The sequence below is a fragment of the Lepisosteus platostomus genome, chromosome 4 (genome assembly GCF_059453375.1).
Source record: "Lepisosteus platostomus isolate fLepPlt1 chromosome 4, fLepPlt1.hap1, whole genome shotgun sequence".
Taxonomy (NCBI): domain Eukaryota; kingdom Metazoa; phylum Chordata; class Actinopteri; order Semionotiformes; family Lepisosteidae; genus Lepisosteus; species Lepisosteus platostomus.
The window spans coordinates 28,744,382-28,765,525 of record NC_142614.1 but is presented as its reverse complement, the minus strand read 5'-3'; the positions used below and the strand labels follow the sequence as shown (position 1 = coordinate 28,765,525).

The window sequence follows — 21,144 nt, the reverse complement described above, 5'->3', positions numbered from 1 at the left end:
CCCGGACAACCACGGAACGGCCAGTGTGTCCGAGTGCCAGAACTTTCCTTTGTTCTAAGAGTCTAGAGTGGAGGTTGCCAGAGAGTAACCAGCAGCAGGCCTCGTGAACAGGTCGGAACTGTGGACAGCTGAATCACTATTCAGAACTAGCTCTTCATCAGAAACGAACCGGTCCTCTTCCTGACTTGCTGGGACCCACAGTCATCTTTTCTCCTGTGCGCAAACTTTGCTAGTTAAAGCCAACACTAACTAGCAGGTCAGTGAGCATCTGCAGCGCACCGTCGCAAGCCGCACAGCACAGCCTGGCACCGAGCCAGAGAGCGCGGATTGGACAGCAACAGCCTGCAACTGTTTCTTTGTGCCCGCAGGAGATCTGAATCCACAAAGATTGGATGAGTATTCAACTTCAATGCATTACAGCTCGAGAATTCAATTGTTATCCCAACCAGTTGATATCAATTTAATTCCTAAGAGTTATGTACTTGTTTGAGTATCTAATGTAGAAGTTATAACCAAGTGCATTTACGAAACGGTCTAAATGAATGATATACTGAACGTATGTCCTCTTGATATGTGTAACACTTCGTAACTGACTGAATATATATCTTTTGTATTCTGATAACCCTCTCGATAAGATCTGTTAGTTTTATATGCATATTCTATGTATTAATAAATGTATCCTCGTGTATTAGTACCTGTGTGTGTGCGTTGTTTGAGTTATGTCGCATGGTTGGATTCTAAAGCCATCAAAAGAATCAACTTTGTGATTTACTGCTACAATTAATAATTGTCTCAGTAAATGCCCAAACCCTACAGAACTGGTGCCTTCAGAGAGCCACGACATTTACATATTTGGCGTCCCTGAACCGGTTTTTCTTACAGTGTTATGATGGTTCTATCTACCTTGAAATACCTTAGTTTCCTTAGAAAAATTCTCTCTGTTGTCCTTTTTTATAAATGGTGTTGCAATTTTTCACAATTAAGGTTTTTGTCTGTGACCAGTTCCAATTAATTATAGTCATTGACAATTTTTGTAGTCTGGTTATTACAGTAGGTTGGAGGGGTGTTGCATTTATTCTTAAAATCAATGACCAGCTCCTCTTAATCTTTAGTAAAATCCTTTAGAATGGGTCCATGATGGGTTCCTTAATAAGCTGACCAGGGCTGTGACATCAACAAACTTAATGAGATGTCTATTGTTAGTGTACAAAATGTAAAGGGGGACAAAACACCAGTGATCCAGCGGAAGTAAAGCGAATGTCAGATAACCAGTTCCCCAATTTGACCTGTTGTGTCCTATTTGTTAAAAAGTTTAGGACCCATCTTATCAAGTTATTGTTTGGCTTGAAGTTTTCTAAGAGTTTCTGTGCAAGCAACACTGGTTGTTACCACAATAAGGTGTGGTGTCACCGGTAGAAAAGTTAGTGTAAACGAGATGTTACTCACACCACACAGTTTTTCTCCATTACTTTTGTCCGATTATTTTGGACAAAAGTAACGATTATAAGGACACATTTGATTATTGTCATTTTACTGGGATTTTACAACCAAGTCGCTACATCCATCGCAGCACAGGTCGCCGGTTCTTTAATTCGTCTGCAAGCGGAGTCTCTATCCCTGGCTTTCAGCGCACGACTTTTTTACCGGTGCCGACCTAAAAAATCTTCTCTTACTACCGCACCTGGAATGCACTCCGCTTCCCCCTGAATCCCCGAGACTGGCCAGATCAGCGCTACTCAATACCCGCTCCACTGTGGCTGCACCACAGATATGAAGAGAGAGATGGGGCCTCATTTAGGAAAGGCTTTTTTGTGACATTATCAAAGAAAAAAAACTGGACCTTCTGTGCTTAACCGAAACCTGGCACAAACAAAACGATGGACTCCTGTTTAACCAATTAGTCCCTCCTGGGTATGGTTTGTTTGACCTTCCGCGTCTTTCAGGCAGAGGCGGGGGCATCATTGTTATTAACAACCTTTTTTACAATCTAAGTCCAATTACTATACCTCCTCCCTCTTCTTTTGAGTGCCTTGTTTTAAATGTTTCTATCCCCCAATCTACTATTATTGCCACGGTTTATAGACTACCCAAACCCAGTGAAGCCTTCTTAGGTGAGTTTGCTGATTTGCTCTCATTTTTATGTCTTAAGTATAAAAGGATCCTTATTCTAGGGGACTTTAATATACACATTGATTCAAGGTCTTCCAGTCTGGCTAAAGACTTCCTTTCTCTATTGGGATGTTTTGATCTTACTCAGTTTGTTTGTACACATAACAAAGGACACACCTTAGATTTAATTATTGCAAATTGTCTCCCACTGCTCTCCCCTTGATCTAGGTCTCTCTGACCACTTAGCTATTCTTTTCAATCTGGAATTACCTGTTTCTAACACTTCCCACCCACGCTCTGTAAATTTCTACAACTGGCGATCAATTGATCACCCAAGGTTTGCAAATTCTGTTCTGTCCTCCTTATCTTGTTTCTCTTCCTCTGACCCTCTAGATGACAAAATACAGTTACTTGACAGTGCACTTTTATCTACCCTCGACATCTTTGCTCCTTTAAAAACTCGAACCATCTCCTTCGCTTGCCCTGCCCCCTGGTACAACGACCATCTGCGATCCATGAAGGCAGCCTCTTGCAAACTTGAGCATAGGTGGTATCTTTCTGGCCTAAATGTACATTACCAGGCTTGGAGAGATTACTTGCCTGAATATAAGGTTACTACAGAGTCTGCTAGATCCACTTACTTCTCTCACATCATTGAAAATCACCAAAACAACCCCAGACATCTTTTCTCCACCATCAACAGACTGCTCAAGCCAAACTTCCCCACCACATTACCTGCCTCATTGCAACTTTGCAACACATTCTTAGATTTCTTTAGTTCTAAGATAGACAACATCTGGCATCACATTCTCTCCACTACACATATCATTTCCATACCTCCTCCCTCCTCATCCAACTTCTCTGGTTTCCTTCTCTCCAGCTTCTCTCTTCTTGACTCAGCATCCCTCAATAAACTAATTTCACGCATGAAACCCACCACATCTATTTTAGATCCCATTCCCACCACTGTATTTCAGTCCTGTTTCTCTTCTCTCTGTCCCAGCTCAGCTCTAATAACCGTCTGTAGTTTTTTTCAACATGACAAAACTCCTTTGATAATGAGTCCCGTGTTTTCACAAAGCCCTAGATACTTCTGACTGGATATTCATATCTTCACCATAAAATGCCTACCTTTTCAGTGTTATTATGACTAGGATGAACAGTAGAACTCTTGCAGAAAGGTAAATACGTTTGAGGATGATGTGCAAGGATGCCTTATGTAGCCGTTGTAGGACAGGAAGTTGAAGTTTGAGTTTCGAAGTTGATTAGCATGGCTCCTTCAACTGTAATTGAAAATTTGCAAAATTAGTTTCTGATGTTATGTTTGCTTTTAATTCTTTCAGGTTACATGTATAAGGCCACATGATGTGTCAGCAGCTATATTACCCTGTAAATCACAATTGGCAACCCACTGAAGCTAAGCAGGTGTGAGCCAGGCCAGTACTTGGGTGAGAGACCTCCTGGGAAAGCTGCTGGAAGAAGCATTAGTGTGACTAGTAGGTCTGTGTGGGTCCTAATATCCCAGTATAATATTGGGGACACTATACTGTAAAAAAAAAAGGCACGGTCCTTTGGATGAGATGTAAAACAGGTCCCGAGTCACTGTGGTTATTAAAAATCCCAAGACTCTTCTTGAAAAGAGTAGGGGTGTTAGCCAAATTGGTGGTGTCCTAGCCAATATAAATTTCCCCCCTGGCTTTTACCAATCATGCCCTCCTAATAACCTCCATCTACTGTATGTATTTCTTCGTCACTCTGTTCTCTTCCCCACTGATAGATTTGTGGTGAGTGTACTGGTGCACTTTGGCTGCTGTTGCATCATCCAGGTAGATGCTAAACATTGCTAGTGGTGGAGTACTTGTAAAGCACTTTGAGTGGAGTGAACAGAAATGTGAAAATCAGTGTGGAAAGCAATAGTGTGGCAGGTATGGTGCATGCATGTGCTGACTCTTGTCAAACCTCTCCATCACGATGACCTTAACATATGTAATTTATAAGGAACAAGTAAAAATAAAGGTCACCAGGCACAAATAGAACATGATCTTCCTTTGCTGCTTCTGTGAGTAATAAATCAAGTATTTCACTTGTTTTACCTTCATCCCCAAGAACAAAACAATCACACAAGTTACACACAATATGTTTTTATTGCAAGTATACAGTATTAACATGAACCTTGAACATGTCAACCGTGTGATGGGTCCAATACAGCTCTCTTCACAAAGAAAGCTAATGAAAATAATACACAGAAAATAAAACAATCAGTAACTCTGGGTGTTTGCTTCAAAAATAGCAACATAAAATTGTTTGCATAAGTATCAAGGAATGACTATTCCTACTTAAATACAGTGTCTTAGGGTAAAGGTACTGAAAAAAGTATATATATACTGATTTGCATGCAGGTTATTTTTTCATTATAATCATGATAATTTCATGATAAAGTCCAGTGTTACCAATTGAATCTATTTCAGAAAGACTGGACTCTAATGTTGCTGGACACTACTACAGTTTTTTGGTCTTACACTTAAAAGACAGTATCAATATTGTGGCGCATGGCAGCAAATCCTAGGTGAGACACTGCTGTTATATTACTGAGCAAGGCAACTCACCTGAATTGTTCTAGCAAAATACTAATGTGTATAAATGGGTACAAATGTAAGTCTCATTGGATAAAGATTTAAATGAAATTAATTAGTAGTACAATGCATTATATTAATGAGTGCACTTGAATATGGCCAAAACTGGTTTTGCTTTTGTTTCCACATTATGCTGGGCAAAAGTGTATGAAATGTTTGACTTTGCTCTTCATATACTATTTAGAATATTATACTGAGAATGTCTGACAGTTTTTGTAGTATGTTTCATTTCAATTTTAGGGATACATTTTTAAATTAACTGATTTCACAGATTTTACATTCACAGAAGTACAATCTTCCTATAGAATGTTGTGGTAGATCTATACTATAAAAGGAGAAGAATAGAGAATCAATCATACATCAGAAACTCATAGTTTGGTCAGTTTATACATTTAATAATAAGAAGTAAAGTTCTATATCTGAACTTAAATCTGAGTTTAATACTCACATGGTAGTAAGAATTACAGCAAGAAAACAAAGGCATAATAATAAAAATGGATTAAGACAGTCGAGTATAATTCAAAATAAATAAAACTTGAAAATTATAGTACACTAATTAGGTGGGTGGTTTTATTAACATTACAGAACATATCTAGCACTTTTTGCCTTTCTACTAGTATCTACTTGTCTATACCCATACTGACTTTATAGTTACTTTTTGTGAACAATTAGAGCTGAACATAAAACAGTTCATTTTATGCAACTCTAATCTATAACGGAGCAATAAAGTTTCAAGAGATTGAAAATCATCTGTGAAAGTTGCTCAGGGTGAATTTCTGTTTTTAGCAGGTGTGCAATTATTTATAATTAATGTTCCCCTATCTTGTTTTTCCAGTAACCACGTGTGTTTTCCATCAATGAAATAAACGCAAAAATTAAAATATAATAAACATCTTTCACTGTCTCATTTATTGTGTTTATATTGAAAAGACACAGAAAGCACAAATGATCTCTGTTATATACAGGACTAAATGTACAAAATACACTAACATGCTGTTATAAGAATGGACAATACAATTATGATGTTGCTAAGTATAACCTGGGTATTCAAAACAGACACTGTTAAAAAAACAGTAAAATTATAGATGACTGAAAAGATTTCCTTTGTGAGTGCTAAGATTACTTTTTGCAATTTGTTACATTGTGTTTTATACAAAATATTTACAAAAGAAGATGGTAAAGCTTGGACAATACTCCTGAACCTTAAAAAAATCTACTATAACAAGTTGGTCATAATTATTTGAGGATCCGTCAAAATAAACAAACATAAAAAAATAAACATATCAGAATATTTAGCTGTGGCTTTGGTTCCTGATATTCGAAAATATACCACTGCTTTCTACATTTTATAAAAAAGATGGTGTAAATACAGTCATTTCAGAAACATTTTTTAATAAAGAAAGGAAAATTTGTTTTGAGAAAGAACATTAAAAATAGAATGCTTAAAAATGCCAGGATACTGATAAAAATATATAATGAAATTGTTGCTTATGTTAGAAGCTAGAAAGCATTAGCCTAATGTGTGATGTGATTAAGACAAATTCTTATTTTATCTGCCAGTAAACTCATTTTGAGACCTACTAATAACAAACTGAAGACAGTTCAGTAACAAAATTGTACATGCTTAAAATAAACTCGATAAACACACCTGGGGAAAAGGTTGCATTTGAAAAAAATATTTTACGTTCTGTTCTCATCAAAAAGGCTGACTTAAAGTTTGTAAAAAAATCTTCAGGAGAAAATTTTTAATATTTAAAATAAGTAAAAACTGGTATTGTATGTTACTTTGTTTCAGCAATGTATATGGAAGGCAAATTAAATGTGACACATCCAAAGTCTACACATATATCCAATGTAAGAACTGAAAAAATATATATATAAAAATTGCACTTGAACCTGCAGTTTTCCTTCCTTCACGGAAAAAGCCTTTATTGGAATCCCAGAGAGGGTATTGTATGAATGCTGATAGTACTGGGAGATCACACCAGAGCTCCAGAGCCACTCTCTTCAACACTTTTTTTCATGATTCTGTACTACACATGTTTAATGCATTGGGGACAATGAAATCTATTATAGTTTTCTAAAACTACAGGCTTCAAACAAGGCTAACAAATAACACCATTTCCATTAAGGACCCTAAGGGATATCGTCACATTAAAACATGGGCACTTGAGCTCTCTCAATACGTAATGCCTGTAGTGTAATATCTGTATAATGTGGATCTTGATACCATTTCAAAGAAAATGAAATCCATAAAACTATAGTTCCAAATTGAAAAGGGTTACCTATGTTTTAGGTTTAGTTAACAAGACATTTTCAGTGCTCTTATATGACAGTAAAATCTTGAAGGTTTCCTTTCCTCATTATACCCATATCTTTTCTTGTATTAGTCAGGATTCCTGATAGGTTGTTAGCTTTTACAATCATGGTATGACCCAAGATACCTGTCCATAAAAATATTTTTATAACTTCATCTAAGCAAACAGAGTGCTCCTTCCCTAAATCAAGATTTTTTGAGTGATTAAAGAAACTATGGTTTTTACTTTCCTGCAATGACAGTAACACACTGCACTGGCACATACTGTACACTCCAAAATAGTCTAGGGATATTTTTTTTTCCAATGCTGAACGATTATCTCAACTACCCAACCAAAGATCAACAGTGTCACATATACATGTCACATTGATAAATAAGCTTCATGCAGCACAAAATCTATATGTTGCGTTAAATTTAGGTTTAGGTGTTTAAGTACATGGGTTATAGCTCCATTATAAATATACCAAAATGATCTGATGTTTATTTGTGCTAAGGTACTTAGAATTAAGTAATGTTAAACAGTACCAGCTTCCTGAAGCTTCTGAACTAGGATCAGAAACAACTATCAGAAAAATAAGGAAGAACAACTGTGACACTGTTTAGACACCTTATTTATAAAACTATTTTCTGTGCCTACCTGCCTTCTTGAAGACTAAGTAAACAATGCTGAAATTCTTTGTTACACTCTGCTTATCAACTGTCATTGTAAATACAGCCATTAATAAAAACAGAGAAACTAAATAATGACTGTAAGTCAATAAATAGGAAAAAATATTTTTAATAAGAGTACAAGTGTGCAATAAAATTGTACTATGTGTAACGCTGAAGCAGCAAGTGAGTGATTTACTAAGTGGGTAAACCCAGGTGGAATGTTACTATTGTACCTTGGAGCAAGGTTCTTTACACAGGTTGTTCTAGTAAATGCCTTGCTGTATAAAGTGTCCAGGTATCATAAATGATAACTTATTCTCAATTGGTTTTCCTGGATAAATAAAGGATTTAAAAACCAGCCACACTGTAAAGTCCCAGTGAAAGAGTGCACCATTCTAGATCAGTGACCCAGCAATGTTAAAACATGCAATGTTCATAGGAGAAAGACCACACTATGTGGAAAAGAAATTATAAATGGTTGAATGGTCTCAAAAAGGAATGACATTTCCATAACAAACAGCCAAGGCAAACAATAACTGCAGCTAAAGAAGACAATGTGGCCAGGATTGACGCACTGATGTGTGTGAACATTGGCCATCAATAGATGGTGTCACTGTCATCGCAGACACATCTTACGGTACAGTACACACTGTAATTCACACTATTCTGGATTTCCACAAAGTGGGTGCTATGTGGATACCGAAAATGATGAACTGATTAATGCAAGAAGTCACTTTTGCGAGTGTCAGCCAGTCCTAGCAAAATCTTTTGGAATAGATTCTTTATCATCTCTTCATACAATTCTTTTCATTACGACTATAAGAGCACAAGAGCAACCCTGCCTCCTTACTGTCCAGATCTTGTAACCACTGAGGTTTCATCTTTTTGTCCTGATAATACAAGCTCCCCACGGTTGGAATGTGTGATGAGATTATACATTCATATTTATTAAATCAAGATAATTTTATTATGATCACATCCACACCATGTGACAAAGTGGTAAATGTGTATTTGTGAAGGGACTTTATCAAAAATATCTTCCCATCTGTGAATGAGATTTTGTGGATAAGTTACCAATTCACTTTATTTATTGATTTACGCATATAATAACTGGTTTATTACCTTATGAAAGCAAAATGAACTTGAAGAGTCTTAGAAAGAATATTATGCAGAACATGGACTTCACCTATTTAGCTGTGATCTACCTCATATTGTAGAATATATCCAATTGTTAAGTTGTTGGATGCAAATAGTTTAACGTTGTCTACTGGAAAAGGCCAAAATAAAGTAATGAAAATAATGCTTACTGCACACCCAAAATTAATTCCCCAAAAAATAAAGCTTGCCCTGAAAGGAGTCCAACATTTTCAGCCATTCCAAAGTTTGGTTTGATTAAACATGTAAGTTTGGTCTGATTTCATATGATTCAAAACAGCTTAGCAGTTATGCCAGGGTGATATTTCCATCCCAACACGATTGAATAGAATAGAATCACAAACAGGGAATGGACACAAGATAACCCTGGAGTTTCCTTTACTGATTTAACTTTGCCATTTGTTTCTCAAATTTGTGCTTTACAACAAATGAGTAGACACAATCAGGTGTCATGGCTTTAACTGAAAAGTTCAATTTAGAGTCTTTCAAGTCTGGCAAAATGTGATAATAAGAAAAAGGGCAAAAATAAAATCAAAACACATTATACTGAACTGAACAATGGTGGAATGTTAGGCTGCACCTAAAATTCACTAAAATAGTTAGGACAATGGCACTGTGATGCTAGAAACAAAATTAACAACAGAATATTTTACACATATGATCACGTTAAAATAGTGTTGATGTTGAGGCAAATAGCAATGTTATCTCTGTATTCCTAGACATAAAATAGTTTGCATAACATGGTGATACTGAATTTTTATATGGACTATTTTTTCTTCACTAATGCAAGTTCTTTTTGTATGTCAGCAAATTTGGGACGATTTTCAGGTTTATACTCCCAGCATTTTTGCATTATTTTGTAGACCTCCTCCGGACACTTCTGTGGACAGGTCATTCTGTAACCTACAGTGGATAAAAAAGAATGAAAGAAGGCATACAGACATAGTAGACACTCGTTCTATATATGTAGCCCTTAATGCTTTTGCTTTATTTTAGGTAGGGAGCCAAGTCCCTGCCTCAAGCAGTAGTTGTTTTCACTTCAAAATTATAAGGAGACATAAAAATTAGGAAGCTGTTGCAAAGGGCTTATTCAAACACAGAATGAATTACAGTAAACACTCAGCTATTTTGATTAAAGTTCCTCATAAAAGATTAATTATCAAATTGGAGGAAGTAAGCATTTGGGAAAATGCAGGTAATTAGTGGAGTACCACAGGGATCTATACTGGGACCACTGCTTTCTAATTTACATCAGTGATCTACATTCAGCTATAGTTAATAAACTAGTTATGTCTGCAGATTACATGAAAATATGAGAATTATTAATCCCTGTTGAAGCAGCAAAGAAAACTCAAAATGATTTTAACAAAATTCAAGACTGGTCAAACACCTGTTGGCAACATTTAATAGACAAAAGCAGTGTTTTGCAAGCAAGTGGCAAACACTTAACCAATAAATACAAAAATGTAAACTGAACAAGAGCGTACAACTAATGAAAAAGACTTTGGTGTTATTTTTCACACGAAATGTAGATTTTTGTAGATAATGTGGAAAAGTTAGACATAGGTCATGTCGTGTCATTTGCCAAACCGCTTTATAACATACGGTGTCGAAGGAAGCCGGAGCCTACCAGGCGAGACTTGAGCACAAGGCAGGGTACACCCTGGATGGGGTGGCAGTCTAGGGCAGGGCAAGGGCAGGTGCAAGCCAATCATACATTATATTGTGTGTTATTTTTGTCACTGTTGTATAGAAAGAAATATTGCTGCTCTGTAATTTGTCCAGAAAAAAGTTAGATATACAGTATTACAAAACTTAAGGGAATGTCTTACAATGACAGGCTGAAGTACCTGAACTTTTTTAGTCTTGAACAGAAAAGGCAAGCATTATACAAGCATTCAAAATCATGAAAGGTTTTGATAAAGTCAGCCCAGAGGACTTCATCAACCAGAATCATGAATCATGAACCAGAAGAAAGTGGACACTATATGGAAGTGTATTTAAAACTGAAAACAGGAGGCACCTCTTTTCCCAAAGGGCTGTAGGAGTTTGGAACAAGCTACCCAGCCACTTTGAATGACATTGATACTTTGACTACTTTCTATACTACTCCTTAAAAATAACAACAACAACCCTAAAATGTGACATGGTTGTGGCTTCTCTGAGCCAACTAGACCTGTACAAGCACCTTTCCTGTTTCCCTGCACCCAAGGTATACTAACTGTTACTGCCTGCTGTTGGAAATCACTGGAACATGGTTACTGAGGCATATCAATAAATGTGTACAGGTTTAATGTGTAAAGGTGAACTGTGTTTGGACTCATGTGACTTTGCCCATGCTGTGTAATCAACTGTCCCCTGCTTTGAATTAATGGTCAGGTTGCATACAATGATGCCTGCCAATAATTTGAATCTGTGCTGTTATACAGTATATAATATAAATGCATATGTTTTTTTCCACAATAGCCCATTTATTTTGAGATAGAGAGCTTTGTGCATGCACAGCTGTAATTTAAGATCTTCGTATTGCCTCTGTGCAGTCTCTGTCGGGCCTACTTCCGGATCCACTCATCAAAGACCTCATGTAGTTATGCTGACTAGGTGTTGTTCATGAACAAGGCCTGTAATCATAAACTCAATTGTATATTAAAAAGTGCAAAAAGGGCATGAAATGTTGCGTCCTTGGAAACTAAATTAGGAATTGTTTACTGGCTCGTTCAAGGTGAAACTGCACTTTCAGTGCTTCACGAAGTCAATGAGTCTCCCATTAAGACGGAGAAGAATGAAACTCTGATAAGGACTATTAGCTAGTGATTGGTGGTGGTATTACGTTATAAAATTATTTTGTTTTAGTAGGAGATATACTATGCATAAAGCATGTTTTGATGCATGAAGAAAACAAATAACTACACATTTACAGTTGATGTTTACCAACAACATCAACTGTTGTTTACCTCCTGTTACTTGGCAATGGATGCCAGTATGACTAAATAACAGGGCTCATTTACAATAGAAGCCTGCCATTGTGATATAACCCCTAAGACACCCAATAGTGGTAATTAATCTCAGGTCCTTGGATAATTCATTTGGTGTAGCAAAAATCACCCTTTAGGCGCTTTTTAGTTTGTGTGGCTTATGGCTGGGAAAGGGTGATCAAATCGTAGCTATGGTTGAACCAGGAACTTCACACATACCTTTCTCCACTTGTTCCCGAGCTTGTTGGTTTGTCATTCCTGGGTAAGGACAGACTCCTAAACTGAATGTCTCCCATAAAAGAATGCCATAACTCCATACATCACTTTCTGAACTGTATCTCCCTAGGAAAAATAAAACAAAACATCAGATCTGTGGTTAGCTGAGTTGAGCCTGCTTTTTACAATGATGTCTTCAAGCATTTATCTGTATTATAAAATAAGGTGTACAACCGTCTCCACTGTAAATTTTTCTACTATTCAAAAAGTACTCTCAAATAAAATGTGCAATCTAGAATACCTACTTTTTAAACAATGAAACTAAAATATTACAAGAGCTTCATATCTTCAGTTCAGCAAAATGTTGGGAGACTTTTAATAGAAAAGTTGTTTCATATGGTCAGAGTCGTCAGATAGTTGCATCATTTATAATTAGGGGTGAAAATACATGTGGCATTTCTAAAATATTTTACAATATCAGCAATAAAAACAACAGAACAACTGTTTCTCTGCCTTTTCTAATGTGACATTAAAAAAACATCAAAGCTCAAGGGTTTTGTGAAGCAATTAAAATTCCTACACTATCCAAAGAGGATGCATGACAGATATATTGTACTTGTTATTCTATCCTTTTAAACAATCTGGTGTAAATCTCTGTCCCAGAAACTGAATGTTCACAAGCTTTACAAAATATACCAATATGTTCAAAGACAGCTGCAAGTTTTAAATTAGGGCTTATAAACAAAACATAAATTGTTTAAAAATCTTATTATTGTGTTTTTAACAATGTTAGTGTTGTCCATTAAGACTTCCAAGAAAAATCCTTTCCTTACCATAATTTAGAGCCTCGGGGGCTGTCCATTTGATAGGAATCTGCTTCAGGCCCGAAGATGAATATATTCCATCATCCTCTTGTCTGGACATTCCAAAATCACTTATCTTCAGTAAATTATTTTCTCCCACCAGACAGTTTCTTGCAGCAAGATCCCTGTGTTTGGACAAAACACACCACCAGGTATCAGTAGCCATCGAAAAAAGAAAGATTGACGATAAGGGAAGTTAAATGAGACACCTCTGCAATCAAATACAATTCAGATAAAAGGGAAATGAAGCTGAGGATCTGAACATAGTCCCTGGTCAAAACTGATCCACAGCTGAGAAGTACCAAAAAATTCAGAGCACTATGGATCTTTAGAATTTAATTTTAAAATGAAAAGCAAAGAAGGATAACTCGCTTCAGTTGTGTTACCGGGCTTCAGGAAAAATGAAAACAAGCATAACTACACTAGAAGTTATTTTCTCTGAATATTCAGAGAGGGCAGTAAGAAAAGGCAAGATAGAGGTCCTTGCCTCAACTACATTTCCCATAAGGCTTAAGAGAAAGTTTATCCATGCACCGTCACCTGACCAGTCGGCTGAAGAATGATTAGTCAGGTGACTAATTTAAAAAAACAAAAACTAAACACTTCCCCCAGTTGGTGGCATCTGCTGTTTTAAGAGAGCAGATTTTCTGTTATACCCTTCACCAGAAAGCGAAGGAATGAGTAAACATCCGTTGGCCACAGTGAGTTTGGATATTGGGATCAAAACCAGAGAATCAAATAGACTCTAAGAAGCTTAGCTTCCTTGCTAATTATAGAGAGGACCATTAAGACTCTAATTAAGAACGTTTCTTTAGTTACAACTCAGAAGTGACCTAGGTTTTTTGTGTACGTTTGTCTCCTGGCACTGTAATTAAAGAGAGCTATTTTACCATATGCCTATCTCTGCGTGTCTGGTGGTTATATCAGATCCAACTATAAATCTGCTTTTCTCTGGTGGTGTTGCATATGTAAATCTATAATAACTTCTGTTATTACCATTTATATGAACACTGATATTAACTGAAGAATCATATGATGAGAATGTATTCTCATATTCTTCTTGCAGCTTGCACTCTGGTCTGCTCCCCACAGACAGCTGATGTGTAGCGAGCTTACTGGAGCACTTTGGCTGCCTTCACATCATGGTGGTGGTGGAGTGGTCCCTATTACCTATATAATGCTTTGAATGGAGTGTCCAGAAAAGCTCTGTATTAATAATAATAATAATAATAATAATAATAATAATAATAATAATAATAATAATAATAATAATAATAATACTTCCTCTAACCATGAACATCCATTTTCCAGAAAGCAGTTAAGTAATTCAACAAATATTTTAATAATGCCACTCAAGGTAGAACTTGGCTGTATTCCATCTTGCCTGTGGTGAATTCACCTGAAATTCAGGTGAAATGTTTGACATTCATTCTCTTTCCAGCCATCAGCGTGTAGGCCGTTTCATCTATAGATATGAACCTCCCCCTCCCCTCCGCACCCACAACATTCGATATGTTCTTAACAACATTAGAGCTTTCATGACTGGTGTAACACATACTCCTACCACTGAAGACAGAACTCTATTCAGTGGTTAGTCCGTGTCTGTCCTGCTACCAGAACAGGTCTTTGAATTATTTCACAAAGCAATTAGATCAAATTCATTATTGGTACATGCAAATATACAAATAAAATAAAGAAATATGCAAAAACAAAGACAATTCCAGAAAACTAGGACAGCATACTTTTCATAATCTGCATTTAGTGAGCAGTGCTAGGTATAAACAGTGCTTGACAGACTGCTTAGGCAAAAAATGGAGCAGGTGAGATGTTAAGAGAATCAACATCTCACTTTATTTTGTGTTTTTTTTTTATTTCAGAACAGAGTTGGCCAAAGTTAAGTTTACAGGAACATTGTGATAAAATCTAAACAATGGAAAACATGATCATTGTAAATTTATCAGAATCCTGACCTTTTTTAAGATATATGTATTTTATTTGTAAAATAACAAGGCAGGTGTTTGCATGTAAAAATGCAGCCAGATGCTTGTATGTCTGTTCATCTGTGACATTCTTTTTTTATGTACCCATTCATTAGCTATTATAGAAACATCATATAAATTAAACATTAAAGTAAATTACTAATAAAATTAAAATCCTTATTTTATGTAGTAAAAATCTACAACATTACTACATAAATATAAAACAAATGATGTAAATTGATAAACGACATTATATAATGTGTATTTATAATGTAAAAATTATGTATATTTAGTATGTAAACAATTTGCAACTCTGAAAGTTTTGTTCAGTTCCAGATAAAAGCTAGTTTAATTACCAGATTTCCCTACAAGTCAGGAAATGTAATGAGCTTTGTTATATAACATTCCAGGTCTTCTCTCACAGTGGAGACAGACACATTGAAATTAAATGTATTTAACGTTTACACAAAAAATAAAAAAATAAAACATGATCCCACTGTGTCTAGTTTGCTTTGCTTAATATTCAGAGGAACATGGGTACAGGTATATTGAAAATCTTTACATGCACATGGTACTGTATGTAAAAAGTACCATAAATATTATAACTGCAATCAGGAATGCCTGCTTGCAAATGCTAAATATTTCTAAGTAGTTTATTAAGAAGAACAAATAGTCACTTTTGTCAAGCTTTCAATATTATTCAAACTACAAACAAGTGGCTGTTTACATTCTTCACAGCAATCAGGTACTGCCAAGCGCCAAGTGATTCCATGCACACCTCTAACTATAAAGAATCCTTTTGGTTTCCAGATGTTCTCCTTTTATCCCATGAAAATAATTTAATGAAACAGCTATTTCTTATCAAAGAGCACTACACTGCATTGTGTAAAAATCAAAGGCTCTTCTTTTCTCATAACATAACAGGGAAACCTTTCTAGCCTTACACAGCAAAGCAAAGGAAACTCCTTGCTGTTGATTTTCTCAATTATTCTGCTGCGTGTACAGAAACAAAATACTAATTTCTTTATTCAAGCAGCTCATGCATAAGGGTAAATTCTTTTGTTTTTAAAGGAACAAGCAAAGGTAAATTTCACACGGAAACAGAAAAGGAGAAATGCAAAGTTTCTGTTCAGACGTCTTCAGGTGTGCTTTATTTCTGAAATACAGAATATTTAGGAAATTTGATAAATCCCACTGCTACAATGTTTTTTTTTAATTAATTCAATGTTATATCCCTTACTTGTTCTTATATTGTGAACTAAGTTGCAGCTTAGTCAGGTTCACAGCTGCAAATCTGCTAGCACAAGAACAGTCCATGTGTCTCCCTGAGCTATAATTGATTTAAGAAAGGTTCAATCACGTAAAAATGTCAGAGACTGATTGCCATTTTATACTTCTATGCTGACTAAATGCATTCTGCTTGGATGAATCAAGCTTGTCTTAATTTGGATTTGGACACTTCTTTCACTATAATTAAGTTAGCAATTTTGAGAGACACTGATCTTTTGGTACAAAACTAAATTGGAAAAAAGACCGATATATCATGTACTTCTAAGATCACTGGACTGCAAACCTGGTGATCTGACTTGTTTTCTTCTGCAAATGTCTGTAGATTCCACTACCTGACAGCAGCCTGTATCTGAAGTGAGCTATCTCACATTATATTGGTGTTTCATATCAGACTGGAGCTGAGGAGGTATGAATGTAGAAAAACAATACACCATCAACATAAAATAGTCTTATACTTTTGAATAAATACTTCAGGCATAACCTGAGGTGTACATTACCTATTGTAACACAAGTGTGAAACAGCAACAAAAATCAGGTTTTGTTCATTTATTTACTTCATATCAGATCTAGCCTATTTCTATACAATAAGTGATGATTAAGAGGTATTCATTAAATAATATGTAACTGCTTTTAAAAATCTCCAATATGCCACAGACTTTGCTTGAGATCCCTGTTTACTAAAGACAAGACTGAAAAGCTAAGTGAATAAAAAATTCAAAAGCTAAGCTAGAATTTCAAGGTTAAAAAGCAAAATTTGAAAATGTCCTATGCAGCAGGATTTAGAAGTCTCCATTTAACCTTTTCCGAATTTGAAAAATTACTTTATTGTTAATAAGTGCTGCAATTTAAAAATAGTTTTGTTGTACCCACAGTTTCTTACAATGATCTGCCAAAAAATAACTACATATTTTAAATAATTCATCACTTCACTGCTTTTTGTAAAGGCTTGGATACCAAAGGCCTATTAAAGACAGGTCTGTAAAAAGAAGTGCGTGAGTTTCAGCTGATATCACGGAGGCAGGGATTTAAATTCCACATACTAGTAGAGAAGGCCCCCAGACCTCGACCACTGAGTGCTGGGATTAATATAATTAAAAGGCACTGAATGTAATGGAGCCCATAGCCACTTCAGTTTTTTTTAAAAAAAAGAAACACATTTTTGCTGACTACCGAGTCTCCACAGGAATAGTTGGTATGTTATCCTGCTGCTAAAAGTAACTGCTTCCATGAGATAAGTAAGAGCAATGAGGGAGATTAGATTTGGAAAACGGAATTCAAACATCAGAGGCACTTTTCCATCAGGATTATCTTTTCTTCAGAAAATTGTTTTATTAGAGTACTGTATACTCGCTTAGCTTGCTCTGTGTAAAGAGGACATTACTCAAGGTATACCTTTAATTTTGAAACTGATACTCTAGTAAACAACCAAATCCAATAATGTGTTCCTGCACTGTGCACCCTCTAAAATCCTAAAAAGATAATGCAGCTTACAAAACAGAACAATAATTCTGGGGTGCCCAAACAGTTCAACTGGTAAAAAGTGCAAGCAGAGTTATATGATTCAGATGTAAGTTAAACTAATGTATAGAATATCTATATACAGTATATGATATGTAGTAGATCTATGAAGCAGAAATTGCAGGCATTTACTAACCATGTCTTTAAGTTTACAACTATAAGCAAGATAACAGTTTTTTAAAGGTATAATTGAGTTTTTTCTATTCTATACAACAAAAGGAATATAAAAAACTCAATAAACAGATAATAAGTCATTAAAAAGTCTGTCATTTGTGTCCTTTGTTTCTGGTTCATTGTTGTTTTTTCTTGTATGGAAAAAAACACATAAAAACATAAAGGTAACAAAAAAGAGGAGGCCATTCAGCACAACCAGACCACTTGATAGTCACCGGTCATGTGTTTTAAAATTAAAATGGAAATATTTTACATTTGTAACTAAAAAAACATACTAAAACTGCTCATTATCCCAAAGCTAACCCAAGCCTCTCTAAAAATGCAATAGTTATTTCTGGCCAAATACAACTGAATATAAAAAAACGTTAATTAAAATGTACACATTTTCAATTGGTAACAGTGAATTCTACTGTTAATGACTATTTCCCAATTTACATGTTAATGAAATAATCAGTTGGACATTTGAATCTCTCTCTGAGGAACAATCACAGAAAATTCAGACAACTGAAGCACCAAATCAATTTCTCCACTTCTAGAAAATGCAGTCTAAATGACCTGTGCTTTAAAACGTGGATTAAAACATTAATGATCGAATAAACAGAAGGTATGATTTGCATACAAAACATTAAAAATATATACAATTACATAAAAATAAGCATACATAACCCACAGTAGCTGACTACAGTATTAAATAAAAACTGAAATTAATCTATATAAGTTCCTTTGAACTACTCAAGTGTCTACTCATGGCAGAAGAAATAACCCACATTTAACTTGGTGAGTGTATCTTCAGTAAAGGTAAATGTAGGTGATAACCTATATACCATCACTAAGAGTACAATACCTTAATTCAGTATTCAACATGGTTTAATCTTCTAGGCTTTTTTCTAGGCTGACATTTATAATGGGAAATATACCCCTAAGACCCTTGGATTCCATCTATCTTCTCTGGCCTGACCTTTATTTAAAATATGATTTGATTCTCATGCAAACCTTATCATTTTGCAGACTCAGGACCTTCGGTCTGAAAAAATCTTACTGCTTTGAACTTTAAGGATGTGGCAAACAGCGCTAAAGTGAAGAATGTACCATATCTGCTTTGACCAAGAAACAAATCATAATAGTACAAATTATTTAAAAATGAAATCCATTACAATCAAATATGATAAACCTTTTACAGATACACGTTAACATGAAAACAAATTCATAACAAAATATAGTAATATTTCAAAGGAACAAGTAATGGGTTTATTCCACGCTGAAAAGAGAAGAAAGGAAACATTTCAGCTATGGGTTAGGGTCGCACCCAAAGAAGGCTCCACAGCCGAAACGTGTTTTCTTTCTTCTCTTTTCAGCATGGAATAAACCCATTACTTGTTCCTTTGCAGACTACGCATGCTGACGCAACTACCTACAGTACTTAAACTAGTAATATTATATTAATTAAGAGAGGGAACAATACACACCAAGACTTTTAAAATTACACATTAATGTGGTGGTGTGGCCAGTGGTGATGCCTATGATATGATTGATTATGTGGTCACAAACTATCCTATGGCACTCTTGATAAGAGCAGGGTTATAACCCTGGTGTCCAGGCTAAATTCCAATCTAGGTTTTCACAATCTGCCTAAACTCAAGTTCCTCTTTCAGCAGTTGGTGAATCTGTGTAAAGTTTGTGTGTTCTCCTTGTGTTCATGAGGCCTTCCTCCAGGGGCTCTGGTTTCCTTCCACAGTATAAAGACAAACAGGTAGGTTAATTGACTTGTGGGAAAATTAGCCCTGGTGTGAGGTTGTGCATGTTTGTGTTTTTGTGTGCCATCCAGGCTCTATCCTGCTGTGTCACCGTAGCTTGCTGGTATAGGCTCTGGCTCCTTTGTGACCATGTATATGATAAAGCAATTATAAAATGGGTGGATAACATTTTTCAGTCCTCCACTGATCTGCCATTTGGTGAGATGCGTACTACACAGTGGTTGCCACACATCACCCAGGTGTGGTGACAGTGAGAGATATCAGATACAGTTGTATGCAAACGTTTGGGCACCCCTGGCCAAATTACATGTTTTGTTGATTTTCTAATGAAAATAAGTTAACACAACCTCTGCAGCAAACAAACTTAAACTTGACATATTTCTGCAAATTTTAATGCTCAGTTACTGCAGGTTGTGGTTAACTTCTTTTCATTACAAAATCAACAAAACGTAATTTGGCCAGGACTTCCCAAACGTTTGCATACAACTGTATACAATTGCCCTGGTAAAACAAACAAAACATGCAAAACCTAGTGATGTTTTACCTGGGCAATCTATCTGTAGATACATCAGTAACTACACAGATACACTCTCAGACATGTTGAGCACTTCTATAATTTTGCCTTTGTATAAACTAACAAATTTCAATACGAGCATATAGTATACTTTAGCGATTTGACACACAATGGACAAAGCATACACTGAGACCATAACAAGTAAGTTACATAATAATTTAAAGGGCACTACAGCATAAATGCCCAAAATTTCATCTTGTACTATTTCTTCTTTTGAAGTCAATAAAAAAATTATTTTATGGCATTTTAGTATATTTTTTATTGCTTACTTTGACATGTTTATCAAATCCCCTCTGAATTCTGAACAAAGGGTCTTGCATGGGTAGTAGTATAGTTTAATTTACAGTTCGTAAACATTCTTGACATTAAACTAGAATTTTAAGAACTCCCAATTCACTAAAGGTGCTTGTTCATAGCGTGCAATTTATGTCCTTAATTCTGACCGATTCCTCAACTGTGCAAAAATGTCAGGCAGTTTCAGTTAGAATTGGAGTACACTGAGTGCACAAAAAATTACCTTCCTAATATTGGGTTGAACCCCCTTTTGCCCTCAGAAAAGAACATCTTGTTGAGTCCATGCCCTGATGAATTGAGACTTTTCTGTTGAAAGTGTTCCACAGTTTTGTTGAGTTGGCTGGTAGTGGATCTCTACTACAAATAGCTTGGGATTCATAACCAGGATTCGTCATATCAGGCAATGTTTTTCCAATCCTCCAGTGTCCAAAGATTTCATTCCTTAGTCCACTGCAACCACAGTTTCTTGGGGTTTTTTTGCATAAAGAAGTGGAACTTATGTAATGTTGTTGGCTGCCATACCCCATTCGTGTCAAGGTGCAACAAATTGTGTATTCTTTTATGGCTCTTTGGGCACTAATGTTGTACTGGAATGTCATCTGTAGACTGTTTGTTGATCTGCACAATTCATGTCAGCCTCCT

General features: G+C 35.7%; 1 protein-coding gene across 2 annotated transcripts in view; it reads right to left on the bottom strand.

Annotated features, from left to right (window-relative positions):
- Nucleotides 1–4,234: 4,234 nt before the first annotated feature.
- The window catches only part of fer (fer (fps/fes related) tyrosine kinase), a 136,535-nt gene continuing 119,625 nt past the window's right edge, over nt 4,235–21,144 (bottom strand). For both annotated transcript variants that reach the window (XM_088629341.1, XM_088629342.1), the window contains 3 exons: nt 12,890–13,044; nt 12,060–12,182; nt 4,235–9,768 (listed from right to left, as the gene is read on the bottom strand). In XM_088629341.1, coding sequence (XP_088485467.1) covers nt 9,632–9,768; nt 12,060–12,182; nt 12,890–13,044 — 415 coding nt within the window. In that variant the 3' untranslated portion in view covers nt 4,235–9,631. The remainder of the gene's footprint in view (nt 9,769–12,059; nt 12,183–12,889; nt 13,045–21,144) is intronic.